The 15,155-nt window shown below is 36.0% G+C and overlaps 1 protein-coding gene across 1 annotated transcript; it reads right to left on the bottom strand.

The window, feature by feature from the left end:
- Positions 1-12,425: 12,425 nt before the first annotated feature.
- Positions 12,426-14,674, bottom strand: LOC109504933 (BTB/POZ and TAZ domain-containing protein 4-like). The gene is made up of 5 exons (XM_073251319.1): positions 14,134-14,674; positions 13,725-13,849; positions 13,224-13,530; positions 12,776-13,083; positions 12,426-12,691 (listed from the first exon to the last, which is right to left on the bottom strand). The coding sequence occupies exons 1-5, from the start codon at positions 14,227-14,229 to the stop codon at positions 12,640-12,642; spliced, it is 888 nt and encodes a 295-aa protein (XP_073107420.1). The 5' UTR covers positions 14,230-14,674; the 3' UTR covers positions 12,426-12,639.
- Positions 14,675-15,155: the final 481 nt, after the last annotated feature.

Raw genomic sequence — 15,155 nt, 5'->3', positions numbered from 1 at the left:
CTAATTTTTGGTGGAAGTTAATGGTGTCGTCGTCACATGGCTAATGATAGCCAACCATAATATAAATACAATTTTAGTTTATAATAAAAGTTTAACTAACATTTTGTTTTATAATGCTCTTTGAAGGGGAAAATTTTCAAGCAATCTAAGGGAGGTGAAGACAGAACTAAAGTGGAGTCAAATGAGGCTCAGTCCCATGATCGTGCCTCCAGATCAACCTCAAAAAGCTCATAAGACTCATGATGACCTAGTTGGGGGAACTAAATCTCCTACTGGACCCCCCATGTGGATGAAGCCTCAATTCTCTGAGGCTTGGGGGCTGAAGGTGGCTCGATATCTGAGAAAGGATGAAAAGTGCTTCGAGACTTTTCGAACATGGAGGTTCTACTGGCACAAAGATCCGAGGACATCGAGCCGATGCCTTAACCCACCAAGCAATATAGTGCTCTTACCCACGAAAGGGTTGAAGCAGAGGCCATAATGATAGAGATGTAGGGGCGAACTTTTAGAGATCCCACATGGCCCACTGAAGCTAGCTATAACCTATTGAAGCTACATGGCCTACTATAGCCAACGTGGCCCACTAAAGCCAACCTAGCCCATTGAACCCAGCCACGAGCCACTGTAGTTGACATAACCCACTGAAGCTGACATGAACCACCATAGCCAGCCATGGCCCACTGTAGCCGACATGGCCCACTGAAGCTGGCCATGGCCCACTATAGCTAATGGCCCATTATAGTCGACATGGCCCATTGAAGCCAACCTAACCCATTAAAATGAGCTATTACGGATCTATCTTCTAATTTATCAGTCATCTATCTTTTGACATAGACTCGATATTCTCAAGTCTTAATATAGCCTAGACTCGATTTCTTACCATGCCATATCTCATATGGTGTGGTAGGAATGGATTTTGATGGAATCCTATTCAATAAGTAAATTATAATTAATAAGTCATGTCTCTAAAGATATGAGTAAATCAGTGAAGCTCATCATAGACCAACTATATCTAATAGGATTTTATTCCTCCTTTTGGATATCCAGTTGAGCTGAGGTGTTCTAAGAGAAGTTCATTGAGAGACTATGCCATTGTCCTTAAGATATTTTAAAAATTTTTAATTAAGTATTCACCTCCTCGATCAAATCGAAGAACCTTAATAGGTTTGCCTATTTATTTTTTATTTTATTTCTGAATTTTTTAAACTTTTCAAAGACTTCAGACTTGTGTTTCATCAGATACATATATCCATACTGTGACAGATCATCAATAAAGATGATAAAGTAGCTATAACCAATCCTGACCTACACATCAAATGATCCACACACATCATGTGTATTAGGGCAAATAACTCAGTGGCCCTTTTCCATGTCCCACAAAGGATAACTTGGCCATTTTTTCTCAAAGGCAAGATTCACAAGCTAGATATAACTTGAATCAAAAGAGCCAAGGATCCCATCCTTTTTCAGTTTGTTTATCCTGTTTTCTCCAATATGGCCTAACCTATGATGCCATAGTACTTTCGATTAATTTCATCTCTGAATCTCTTTTGACCTACGGCACTCCCTACTTACTCGTTTAAATTTACATTCGCATCAACATGCAAGTGATAAAGACTATCAATTAAAGACTGTGTAATCAATTTATTTCATAAATAAATGAAATAAATCTTTATCAAAATTAAAATCAAAACCATCCAGTGCTAACACAGACACGAAATCAAATTCTGACTAGCTACAGGATCAAAATAATAGTTTTTTAAATATAATCTAAATTATGATGGTAATCAAAGAGGATAAGTGCCAATGGCTTCTGCAGTAATTTTTACTCTATTGCCAATCCGAAGGATCATGTCATCTTCCCTCAACCTCCTACTTTCTATTAGACTCTGCATTGAAGTATATATATGAGCACTCAAACAGAGTCCAGTATCCAACTAAAAGTAGAAAAAAATATTAGGTTAGATTTAATTATGAGCTTACCTTCTGAAGGTTTGTCATCCTTTTTGATCTTTAGGCTCTCCAGGTAGAATGGACAATTCCTCCTCCAATAGCTGTCATCATCATAGTGGAAATACTTTTTCTTATCTGTAGTCTTCTTTGGAATGTTCTTTGGCTTACTGTCCTTCTTCTGCTTCTTCGAGGGTTTATTCTTCTTCTTCCAACCAGACTTTCTTTTGAATGAAAAGACCTCTCCACAGCAAGAATAGTGCCCCTTGAACTTTTTAAAATTTCTCAGTAGTGATCAACATGTTGACCAATTTGGGTATGGTGCAGTTTAGTTTGTTCATATAAAAATTTATAATAAATTGACTATATAAATTGTAAAGATTGAAGGATTAAATCCATCTGCAATTTCTTCTGCATATTCAATCCGAGCTTCTCAAGCTCCTTATATCCTTGATCACTATCATATAGTATTCATGAACTGACTGTCCTTCGTGCATCTTCAGATTGAAGAGTCTCTTGGATACTTTGAAACACGTTATACGGCTCTACATACCATACAACTTTACAGATAAGTGATCATAGCCCTAGCAGTGGGTATATGCTCATGCTGGCTCTGCAACTCGTTTAACATAAAAACCAGCACATAGCACTTAATCTGACTATCTTCATTCATCCATTTATCATATGCTACTCTTTGCTCAACACTAGGATGATTTTGTAACACTAGAGGGTTCTGATCAAGTACATGGTCTAATTTTTCAAAAGTTAGGACAAACTTGAGGTTTCTAAGCTAGTCTTTAAAATTGATTTTGGTCAAACGATTGAATTCAAGAATGCGGGCTAGAGGGTTTGAAGCTAACATGGTTTAACTACGAGAATAGAGATTCAAGTTAGATTTTATACTTTAAATTTTATATTTACTCTAAAATTTTAAGAAGTAAATAAAGGCTCCTATTATTTTTTCGAATCCCAACACTCTCCGGGTGGGAAGCAAAAATCCTAATACGACAACTAAATTTTTAGTGGATGCTATGGTCCTACCGATGCCGTGCACCTCACCTAATAGTTATTGATAACACGCATACCAATGTATGGACAACTCTTTACCCAAATACTTCTTTAAGCATGTTACAGCAACTTATTTTTAAGTTATGTGGGCTCACCTAACAATTATTGACCATACTCCTTAGTTAAACCAGGCCACCATTCACAAGTACATGCAAAGCCATCATTGATTTCTCACCTAACAGTTATTAGGTCCAACCATATTCTTATCCTAGAGCAACTCTTTGCTAATAGAGTGGTTGTATTTTTTGATGCAACTAAATCACTATGACCAGTCGAAAACAATCAACATCAGTAACATGTCCGTACATCTATAATGGTGGAAGACTATGGACTTAATATTTATAAAAAAATTAAGATTTAGATCTCATCTAATCAGTTATCAAATAATTGATCTAATTAGCATAGGCTAAACTAAATCACCAAGCAACCATATTGAAGACTCAATCATCCAAATTGGCTAAGTGGAGATTGGTGGGGGTCCCTCCGTTGCCTTTCTTAGATACCAATAAATTGATCAGATCGATCAACAAAGCCAACTAAATAACCACCTTTCAATTACTTTCTTAGACACCTATAGGTCAATTGATCCAAATAGTTAGCTTAAGCAAATCAAGCTCAAGCCATCGAGCCAAATTAGATTCTTAGATTAATCGATTCTACATATGAGATTTAATCGATTTAATCAACAATAATTATATGATCTAAAAATTAATTAATCTAATTTAATTAACACTTGACTTGATTTAATCAATTACTTAATTAAATTAAATCATTATGTTCAAATTAAAAATTTAGATGTAATCTAATTACATGACCTAATTTTTTGATTTATCCATAACCAAACCCTTATACACAAACATAAATTTCAGATCATAAATAAAATTTTAGATCTAAATTTTTTGTATAAAAATAAATTTTAAATTATAAAATTATTTTTTAGATTTAACATACAAGCATATATCTCTTATATGTATGTAAAAATTCAGATCTAAACAAAATTCAGATCTTATCATGATATTATATATCTCATATACAAATCATCAATCAATTTTAAACTAATTTTTAGATATAAATATACAATCGTATATCTCATATATGAGTCATAAATTAAGTTTAATTAATTTTTAAATTTAAGTATGCAAACATATATCATATATACATGCTAGAAATCAATCCAAAATAATTTTTAATTAATGCATGTCTTCACATATCACATATATGAACTAAAAATTAAAATCTAAAATAAATTTTAAATTTAAATTAAACATCAATACATCTCATATATTAATTAAAATTATATTTTAAATTTTTTTTAAAAATATGTATGTCAATTTCATGCATATAAATCTCATGACTCTAATACCACTGTTGGATTTTCATGCAGGGTGCATGCATGTATATTTAAAAAAAAATTAAATAATATAGTATAATTAAGATTAAAATATTTGTTAATCTAATACATGTAAGCATAAAATATAGAACATATGGATCTACTTCATATGCTAAAATTGAACACTTGTTGAATTTTATGCTGGAATTAAATATGTGATCTAATCACATATCTGTTTCATAATTTCTTTCTTTGAATTTAGATTTGAAAGAGAATAGATTCTTTTTAGTCATACAAATATCCGATCTCTATGGGTATCCACTTGAGATCAGCTTGGAATAGCTCTCTATGGTATTGATCTTTCTTCTCCAAGAACGATCATCCTACAAATCTGAACGAAGTCTGGATCACGATCAACTCTTTGATTCTTTTCTTGATCTTTTTTTTCTCTTCTTTTTTTACTCTCTTTTTCTTGGTTATACAGTAACCAAGCTCTGAAAATCAGCCACCAAGAAGAGATGCTCAAGCTTCTTTGGGCATTGAAAGATGGGGATGCCCAACACCCTTGGGTGTTGGACCAAGAGGGAGAAGAGAGGGAGGCATGGGGAGATTATGGGAGGCATGGGGACTACTAAAAATCTGATGCTTAGACCCTTAAGAAAGAGTTTTTAAAATAGATATAAGGTTTAAATTCTATTCAAAATCAAACAGCCCCTTAATATAAGTCCTACTTATATTAGGAATCCTTGTAGCTCTCAATCTTTGACCACCCTTAGGAGATCCATGAGGCACCAACACTTGGCGCCCTCTAGCCCTCTCTCTCATATGCCAAATAGGGGAAATGGGATGCCCTTTTAGCTGGTCCATTATGCCATCTTCAAGTAGGCACGCCCAACTTGATCAAATCAAGTGGCATCCCATGCAAAACAATCAAAGAATTGCTTAAGAGTTTGAACCCCTAATGTATATGATCCAAAATCTTAGGCACTCAATAATTGGAGTCCAATGAATCTAATTCATTTAAGTTATTAGTAAAAAATTAATTTGAATTAATCTTATCAAATAAAAAATTCAAGTACAAAGAGAAAATTAGGTTCAATCTTGTACTAGCAAGATTATCCTGAACCTAATAGAATTTCTCTAAATCTAATTAAAACTTTATAAATCTAATTACTTATTACAGATCTAATCTCATTTTTGTCTGATCCCATAGGTTTAATTCTATCTGATAATAAGATGTACCATGACCTTTATTATGGTATCATTGAAACTCTTTTCGATAGATCGAAATAAATCTACTCTAACTCATTAAAGATCATTGATTCTGAATAATCCTAGTGTGCTCTCACAATCTATCAGTGACACCTAACAGTATATAGTGGCAACCCAATAGAACCGAAAAAAAACCTTAAGGTGTAGTTCATATGTGATTCAGTCTCTCTATCATGAGTTCCGACTAGATGGCAAGTCATGGATAAATCATCAAATCTCATCATCAGTTATATAATAGATTCGATTAGCTCAAATCTAATTATGATCCTCATAAAATTTTTTTCTATTAATAGCACTACTATGGCTACAAACTTATGAACTTAGCTTCTCAAATCTCATAAGGCTACTCATTTCTATCAAGGTCGATAGTATTAGGAAATATGTCCTAAAGCAAATTATTGAGACGATTGTGCTCTTTATAATTTATATATAATTATGAATTAATAAAAATTATTTGATAATTTTTATCATAAGATGTACATCTTTCTTATAAGAACTTTGTGTTGTGATAAAGTCCTTAGAACTATATGACAATCGATAAAAGAAGATTTATCGAATAGTTCTAAAATATGTTCACGATCAAATGATACGTCATTAATGGATGATGACGTTTATCAAGTATAGGTTGTTATGTGTCATATAGGTTAGTTATCCTCTTAACCAAGAAGTGTGAAGATACTGGTATAGCATATAGGTGAGATATAAGAGTATATCATCACTGAACAAGTGACTCATCTATGGAGCACATTGCTATCAAGAGCAGCTCGCAAAGAATATAGGTATAAGTGTCCCTCTGATCTGAGATCACCTTGGTAACTTGCAAACAACTCACTATACTTTAATATCGGACCTGAATTTATAATTCAATGATAAAAAATTTTTGGGCATGGTCAAGTACTAATGGTAGTCGGTGTGTGGATCAAGATGGAATTGACCTCTCCATATTTTAGGAATTGATGCATCACTGTATTTCAATTAAGTAAAACCTCGATTAGGGCAATCTATGTGATATATCACAGGATTTAAAAAAGATTGAAATATAATATGGATGATCAATCTAGGGTTGACAGTTAAACCCTAGGTCGTCTTGAGTATTCAGGGTCAAAAGGATGAATTATGCAATAAATATATTTCATAATTTTTGAATATTGTCTTACAAATATTTGATCTATCTGGATATCAGAAACCATTGCTAGATGGTAACTTCAATTAGTATAAAAATAATTTTTTATGCTATCGACTTAGTATTCGAACCTATGTAGTCATGCACAAAAGTAGATAAAAAAGAAAAAATTGACCTACGTCTATATGTTCAATTTGAAAGTATGAAACTTGATTGAATAAATAGATTAGCTTAATTAAAATTAAGTTAGAGGTCATACGAGATTAAACAGTTAACTATGTCTAGCTAGCATTGGACATGAGGTTCTGATTTAATTTTGGAGATGATAATGATCTAATCAATGATCCAAGAGATTTATAAGAGATTAAATTTATATCTTAATTAATTTTAATTAGATCAATTTAATTAAGGCTTAATTGAGTTAAAAATCTCAATTAGATTTGGACCAAAATTCTAATCAGATTAGAATTGACAAGCTCTTCAAGTTTGGTTCGAATCAAGTTCGAATTGGACTCAATTTGAGTCCAATATGGATTAGATCCTTAAAGTCCAAAAGATCTAAGACTCTCTCTCATAAAAAGCTGATCAGAAGGAAGAGGGGGTGCTGGAATTTCCATCCACTCCTTTATGAGTGTGCGTGAGAAAAGAGGATGCCAAAGTTGGAGTCAAATATTCTCTCCCTTGGGTTTTCTTATTAGATAAGATTTGGACAAATTCAAATTGGTTTGAATTAAAAGTCCTAAATTAGTTAGGACATGATCAGATGTGGGGCACCTCATGTATAAAAGAAGGGACCTAAACCACCAGTGGTTAGATGTCTTATTTTGTGCGACAAAAATACATCACCATAAGGGAGAAAATAGGTTGTGCGACAACTATAAAGGGCACTAATCTTTTTATTGCGTCTTCCTTCTTGGCGTGAGACCTTGGGGTCCTAGTTCTTGGTGTGAAGAACCCCTCCAAGGCTTTGAAGATTAGCTCTCATCCCTCATCTCACTTCGCTTCGAAAGATTAATGCCTAAGGAGATCATCCCTCTTCCCTATGGAGCCTGGCATGCATGCAAAGTAGAGGACTTGTGCTTTCAGACCTCGCGAGGCATCGGATTTGAGTTCTCCAGAGGTTTTAATCCCTATTCCACTGCATATAGGTAAAAAAAATATTATGCTAGAGTAAAATAAAAAAAAATTTAGATGCATCCTAACGATCTGATCAGATCGACAAATTTTTTCTTCAGATAGATTTCATCTAGATATGCGCCCTACTCCTACAGTGGACCAACTATCACTAACATCTATTACAAAGACTCAATGAGGCCATATTTATATGTCAGTCAAATTTCAGCAATCACACTATGAGCAACCGTGCCATTGCAGATCAAAGGATCATTTATATAACTACAACATTGAGATGATCACTGACGATTGAGTAAAAATTTAAGTGATCTCTCATATAATTACACTCAGTACTAGTTATTCTCTAACAGCCACCCGCACTTGTTACTCAATATCTCTACACTGTAGATCAGAGACTCATCTATCCGAAGGAAGTGATTTGTATTGATCTATCCGGATCGATCACCATCCTCATGATGATACTATGATCGAGAGTATTTAAAAATTTTATACATGCCTCTAATTCTCAACTCTTTGAAAATATGTATCGAAGTATAATTTCATGGATGATTTAAGGACATATCACATTTGAATGAAAATAAAATTTAATCTTTTATTGATCAAATCAATATTTTAAGTACAAAATTATGTCCTAAAGTTATTATAATGTGTGACCCATATTGGCTTCTAGGACATACATCCAACACTAATGACAATTGGTGCTATGATTACTTGATTTAATCAAATGATTGGATTTTAATTCTAATTAAATTAAATCAGATTTAATTTGACTTGGTCTAATTCAAATTGATTTATGCTTGTCCAAATGGGATTTGGACCTAATTCTAATTAGATTAGAATTGGACTCAATTTTCAATCATATAAGGATTTGGTTTTGACTTAAACCAAGTCAAAATTGGATTAGATCACATGGAATCCCTTAAGACGGAACTCTCCCCCCTCCTCACACCCACTTGTGCGCCAAATATTGTTCATGCAATTTTTGCATGAAGAGAAGAGAAAAAATAGGAGAAGGGGGCGCCAAAGAGTTTTGGTGCCCAGGGTGTTTCTCTCCTATATCTCTTATCTCTTTCCTTTTTAAGAATTTGAATGGGATTTAAATTCAAATGAAGAAGAGATTAGGGCATGAAGATTGGCATGGAGAAGGGAAAGGGCATACGCAAATTGGCATGAGAAAGGGAGGGGTGCGTCCAATAGTTGGCACCTCTGAGACTCTCTCTCCTCTATCTATCCACCTAATCCAATTCAAGTTTGAATTTGATTCAAACTTTAAATTTGAATTTGATTCAAAATTTAAATGAGGATTAAGGGGGATGAAATATTATTTGAAGGGAAAAGGTGCCAGCATCATGTGGATTATCATAACGTGTGGCGCCCCCTTTTTCACCCCCTTCCTCTTCCTCACGCAAAAGAGATTTGCAGCAAAGGTGTTGGTGCTTATCTCTTCCTCTTCCTCTCACCTTCCTCAACATTCTCTTGAGAAGAGAAGAGAAAAGAAGAAGATTTCAGCTTTGAAGGAGAGAAATCTACAAAGGAAGCTAGCACCCTAGTGATTTTGGATTCTCCTCATCAAAATTAGCCTTATGTGGATACCTGTAGAGGCCAGATATTTATGCGGTTTCGAAGAACCTTGAAGACATTCATATTTTTTAGATTGTGGTGAAAAACTATCCGTACAAAGGTGAAGATCAAATGTTCTTGTTTGCTGATTTTTTTTCTACATATTAATTTCTATATGAAAGATCCCGTTACATATTTCAAAGACGAGATATATTGCATGCTTGTTGGATTAAAAGTGTTTCAATCTGATTTACTTTTCACTACGATATTTTTTAAAATTCTGCATGCATCAAAACACGGTATCATAATAGGTATAGTATGAGGCAAGCCAACCTATCCCTAGGATGACATCAAAACCTCTCATTTTTAGAACCATCAAATCAAATACAAGATCATGATCTCTGATGCTCAAAGTCCAAGATGGGCAAATCAAGCCAACCACGATGATACTCCTATTTGGGGTAGAGACACACAACTCATAATCCAAGGGCACAAGCATAATGCTAGCCTTTCTAACAAACCCAAATGAAATAAAAAAGTAGATAGCCTCAGGATCAAAGAAAACATATGTATTTGCAGACACTACTTTGATGATACCTATTCATGAATTGAAGTTCTACTACTCAATCAAAACTTTCAACATATAAGATTGTGTAGTCTTTAAATTTAACTAAGTTTGGAAGAGTTTTAGTGTACTTGTCACTGTAGAATTTGATGCTTCCAAATCTTGTTGAGTTATAGTATGCATAAACATTGGTCTAGGTCTTCTACTTTGGACATCCTCCTTGTTCTTATCTAGAGAAATACCCTAAATAAGAAGTCGGTACATTTGGAGTAGCCTAAGTAGACAGTGGTCTGGATGCATTTTAGGGTGGCTATTGGTATCTTGAGTTTTGGCGATATGGGCAATTTACAGCCTTGTGGCCTTATTGACCACAACTGAAACAAGCCTCGAAAAATCAACAGTAATCCTACTCTAAGTGGAATCATCTGCACCTGCTACATTGAGATCCATTCTTCTATTGGGGCACATTTTCCTTCCCATGGGTTCATGCCGCTTTGATTGGTTGTTGGAGAATCGATCATGTTGAGGCCGACAAGGTCTAGACATGTTTTTCTACTATCACGCCCTCTCCTGCTGTATGTGGTCAACCTCCTATTCCATAATTTTGGCTTTATTGACCACATCTTGATAGGAGATCAATCACATTGGCCTCACCCTAACACTGATCCTGGGCCTTATCCCTTTCTCAAATCTTCTGGCCTTGATGCCGTCAGTAGCAACCAAGTCTGAAGTAAAACAAGAGAGCTTTGTAAATTTGACCTCATACTGAGCTTACATCATGTTCCTTGAATTAGTCTTATGAATTCACACTCCTCTCAAATCTGAGACTTTCCAAAAAATAAATATCCATGAACTCTTGACAGAAGACATCCCACGTAATAAGCCTATCATTCTCCTAATGTCGCTTGATGGCTTCCCACCATTTGAATGCTTCTTCATGCAACTGATAGGCAGCGAAGCAGACCTATTCTTGGTCTGTGCATTCCACACTAGCAAAGGCTTTCTCCACTTTAGTAATTCGAAGGGATCAGTGGAGCCTTCAAAAGCAAATGGTGCCAACCTATTAAATTCTCCAATCCCTCATTCTGACCTTGAGGATTGGCTACCTTTGTTTTCTTCTGCTCTATATATTGAATGAGTCCTGTTAGGGCTTGTATAAGATTCACCACCGATCTTTCGAGCCTTAAAAGTTTAGCAGTCTCCTGATTGATATTGCCGGCATTGGGAACATCATCTCTTTGGCAAGGAGGGTCCACTATCCTGCTTTCACCCTATTCTAGTGATGGACATATCATCTCTAATTAATTCTATGGGTGGACTTCCCTTTTTTTTTATCAAAAAAAAAAAAGAAGAAATTGGTTCTTCTTTTTTTTTTTTTTTTTTTGTTGGATGAAATTGGTCTTTTTCAATGTAGGAGCAAATAACTTGCTAAGCTTATAAGAGAATTATCATCATCATCATCTGATGTATCACGTCCAAAATTTTATCAATATTGTGTATCACACCTCTTCTTATGCTTATGTACACATCGGTTCATATATAATTATTTTTATTTACAAGATATTCCCTTTATTAAGCTTCCCTTTTGTTAATCTTTTCTCGCTTGTGCTAGTCATGGACCCTAGTTAACCAAAAACCACAAATCCAAGCACTAATGTAGGTGACGTCACGCATGGCCTTTTAGTCTTAAAACTGCGGGCTTCCACAACCATTCGATGCTGGGTCTTAGTCTATGTCTGATCATAGGGCAGCATCATGACTAACCCAATCAACTTTAGACTCACCGGACGAGAGATAGACCTTATCAGCATTTTGGCCACCTGACTCCTTCATCCCTCCCTCCTGGCCAGCACCTTCTAGTCTAGATCCTTGGAGACCGATCCCTTCGTCATTAGGTGCACCAAGGCACAGAACAAACAGTCCGGATGGAACAAGTGTCGAAGGCTCGGTTCTACTTCTCGGAGGTGATGAACTCCACTTGGATTGGATGAGCCACCAAATGCTTGAAGAAATGACCCCATATTCATTTGTTAAAGTAAACCCATTCCAAGGTATTAGTTGCAAAATAGGCAGAAATTTATGCAGATTGATTTGCAAAAATGATAAAAACAAAAAAGGTTTCAGATGTAATATTGATAAAATATTAGGCATGATATGCAAAAATTCTTGGTGAAAAATTGCTGCTATTTGTGCGCCCAACAACAAGAACATATTTTGTGCAGAGCAGCATCTCAATCACATCGATCTTAGCTGCACTCAGTCATGTCCAAAATATACATAACTTGGAGTGCCTGGTGAATGACTAAATTCTAACTTAATAATCGATCTGTTTTACAAGATCATGAATCCACGAAGACTCACAAATCATTTGCAATTTCAGGTAAATGAGCAAAACTTACATAAATTATAGGCTGCTTCATGAATTTAGGATAGGAGGCTGAATTCTTTACAGAATATATGCTATTTCAAATTGATACACCGCTGAGGTCATTGTTGCATAATTAATATATATATATATACACACACACAAACGTTGAAGGAGAGAGTCAACATCTCGGACAGAACTTTCAAGGACAGACAAGAGAAAGGGTGCCCCAGAAAAGATCCTTGCCTCCAGTATTTGCTTACCAACATATTCTACATCTCGTCATCTTTCTTCTTGCGGTGCTGCATCTTCTCCTTAAGTTGCCTACAAAAGGTCGCAATGGTTTAGCTATCAACAAAAAGTATATATGTATGTATGCAAGTACATATATCTATCTACCTAGGATACCTGCACAAAGGAATCCTGCACTCGTCCATTTGGTCACACAACCTCGCATGGAGTCCGAGCAGCCGCCACATTCTCTTACAACGAGAGCAATCACCAAGGACTCTATTCTTGCACCTTGCAAAATGGCGAACAAGGGACTCAAGCCCCTTACAAGCAGGGTAATTGCAAGGGGCATCACTTCCTTTGAGGACCTTGTCAATTGGACCAATTGTTCGACACCCATCTCTGTGAATGAAGGCTTCCATTGCCCCGTGCAGCTGTAGATATATCTTCCTCTCCTCCAATCTCTTCAACCTTTCCTGCTTTGTCTGAAAAGAGAAGAAGAATCAACAGTCAATTGCGTATTTGCAGAAAAACAAAACATAAGATCTCAAGTATTTCAGATGCATAATTTAAAAATATAGAACACTTGAAGAACATCTACTCTTCAAATGGAAGTACAACCCACAAATTCAGCATGTCTGATGGACTTCACAATTTCCTTTGCTAACTCTGGATTACTCTTCGTTATGACCTTCCATCCCTCGGATGCATAGATGGCATCAAACCTCTTTGCGATGAAGTGGTAGCAAATAAGGTAGAGACGGGGAGCATCGCAAAGCCGTGCCAGCTGCAATACATCAATCACGTTCTCTGTGGTCAGAAATCCCTTCTCCATCTTCTGCGAGCATTCCTGCTTCAGTGAGGTGATCATGAAGCAGTGCGACAGCACCAGCAAAGAAATAACAAACTGATCCATCTCTTCCTGCCTGAAACTAAAGCACCAGAAATCAAATATAGAAATAATAAACTGATCCATCTCTTCCTGCCTGAAACTAAAGCACCGGAAATTAAATATAAGACCTATATATATATATATATATATATATATATATATATATATATATATATAGGTAAACTTTACAATTCCAAAGATTAGAGAGGGGAGGGAATGAGTCATTGTAGTTACCATGAAGTGTAAAGGTAGCGAATGAACACCCGGACTGCATCGTGGGGAACACCACGAATAGAGATTGATTTCCTGCAGCCCTTTGAATTATTTAACATGCTTTTAAGCACCGGAGAAGCCATTCCCTGTGCATTACATGAAAAACAGTAACATTACTTGGAGTTGGATCATAATCAAATATGCGAAAAGAGAACGCTACCCACATCTCACTCTCTTGCCCACATCTTATTGTTGTTTCATTGTGTACTCAGGGACTGCTGCCTCTCTGTCCCAGGATGTAAACCTCCTCTTCTGAACTTTTAATAAATTTGGGTGGCTCTCTTGGCCTCTCTTAACCTTCTTTCTTTGATGATACCCTCTTAACTTCAAAAACTAAAAAAACAAGAAGAAAAGATGGAAGCATACTAACAAGAACACTGGCATGGGCAGGGATAATGCCGCAATTGGTTTGAACCCGAACATCAGCTCCGCAGCCTTCGGTGAAAAGCCGGTCCCGGAACTCCATTCTCGAACTCTCAGCAGTACAGCAGTTCCTCTCTCCTGATCCCTTTCGACGGCTACGGATATCATCCAGTCCGACAAATGGTGGTGCTCTTGGGGGAGAACTTTTGCTGACATTGTTCCCCTCTTGCTCTAAGATGAAGAAAAGATGGGCTCTGATGGTCTATATGAGGGAGAGCAGGTGGAGTACAGGACGTCCACATAAATGTTTTGAGGTTCCAAGTATGAACATTTGGGGGCCGCCAGAAGTATGCAATGAACTGAAGGATACGGTGAGATTAAAAATAGGAATGTAATAATTTGTTACCATTATACCATTTACGGTATAAAGATTTAGGAACAATCTACCCTTTCTAAACTTTTCCCAAGTAGATTTGCCACCCATGCGCGACATCTACGCGTTTTTCCCTTTCAGCCTCTCCATTGTTCTTACTCAAGTATAAAGGAAACACGGGACAGCCCATTGGATCGACACTGGTTTTAGCTTTAGTTCCTCTTAAAACTTTATCAGGATTCAGGCTGCATTGATTTCGACGGTACGTCTCTCGCAACATAAATATTTTTAAAATTTTATTATGTTGTTTTAAAAAATATTTTAATTTTTTTATTATTTATTTATTTTTTGATCATCAGTCGAAATTTCAACTAATTGAAATATTTATATGTATGCCTGGTACAGTAAATATTTTAAAGATTAAGATTATTTCATACCATATTAAATTAATTTTTTTTTAAAAAAAATCTTCATCGTAGGCCACTAAGATGGAGAAGTCGGGGATGATGTGGTAGTAGCGTGGAGAAGCCGTGGGCTAGGGGAAACTGCGGGCGTCGGAGATGGAGGCCGGAGGGGTGGTGGGTGACAGTGGGAACCATAGCATAAGGTGGGGTGGCGTAAGGTGGGTACCGCGAGGGCGCACGAGGCAGGGAGAG

Source organism: Elaeis guineensis, chromosome 2, assembly GCF_000442705.2.
Source record: "Elaeis guineensis isolate ETL-2024a chromosome 2, EG11, whole genome shotgun sequence".
Taxonomy (NCBI): Eukaryota; Viridiplantae; Streptophyta; class Magnoliopsida; order Arecales; family Arecaceae; genus Elaeis; species Elaeis guineensis.
This window is presented reverse-complemented; position numbering and strand designations above follow the sequence as displayed.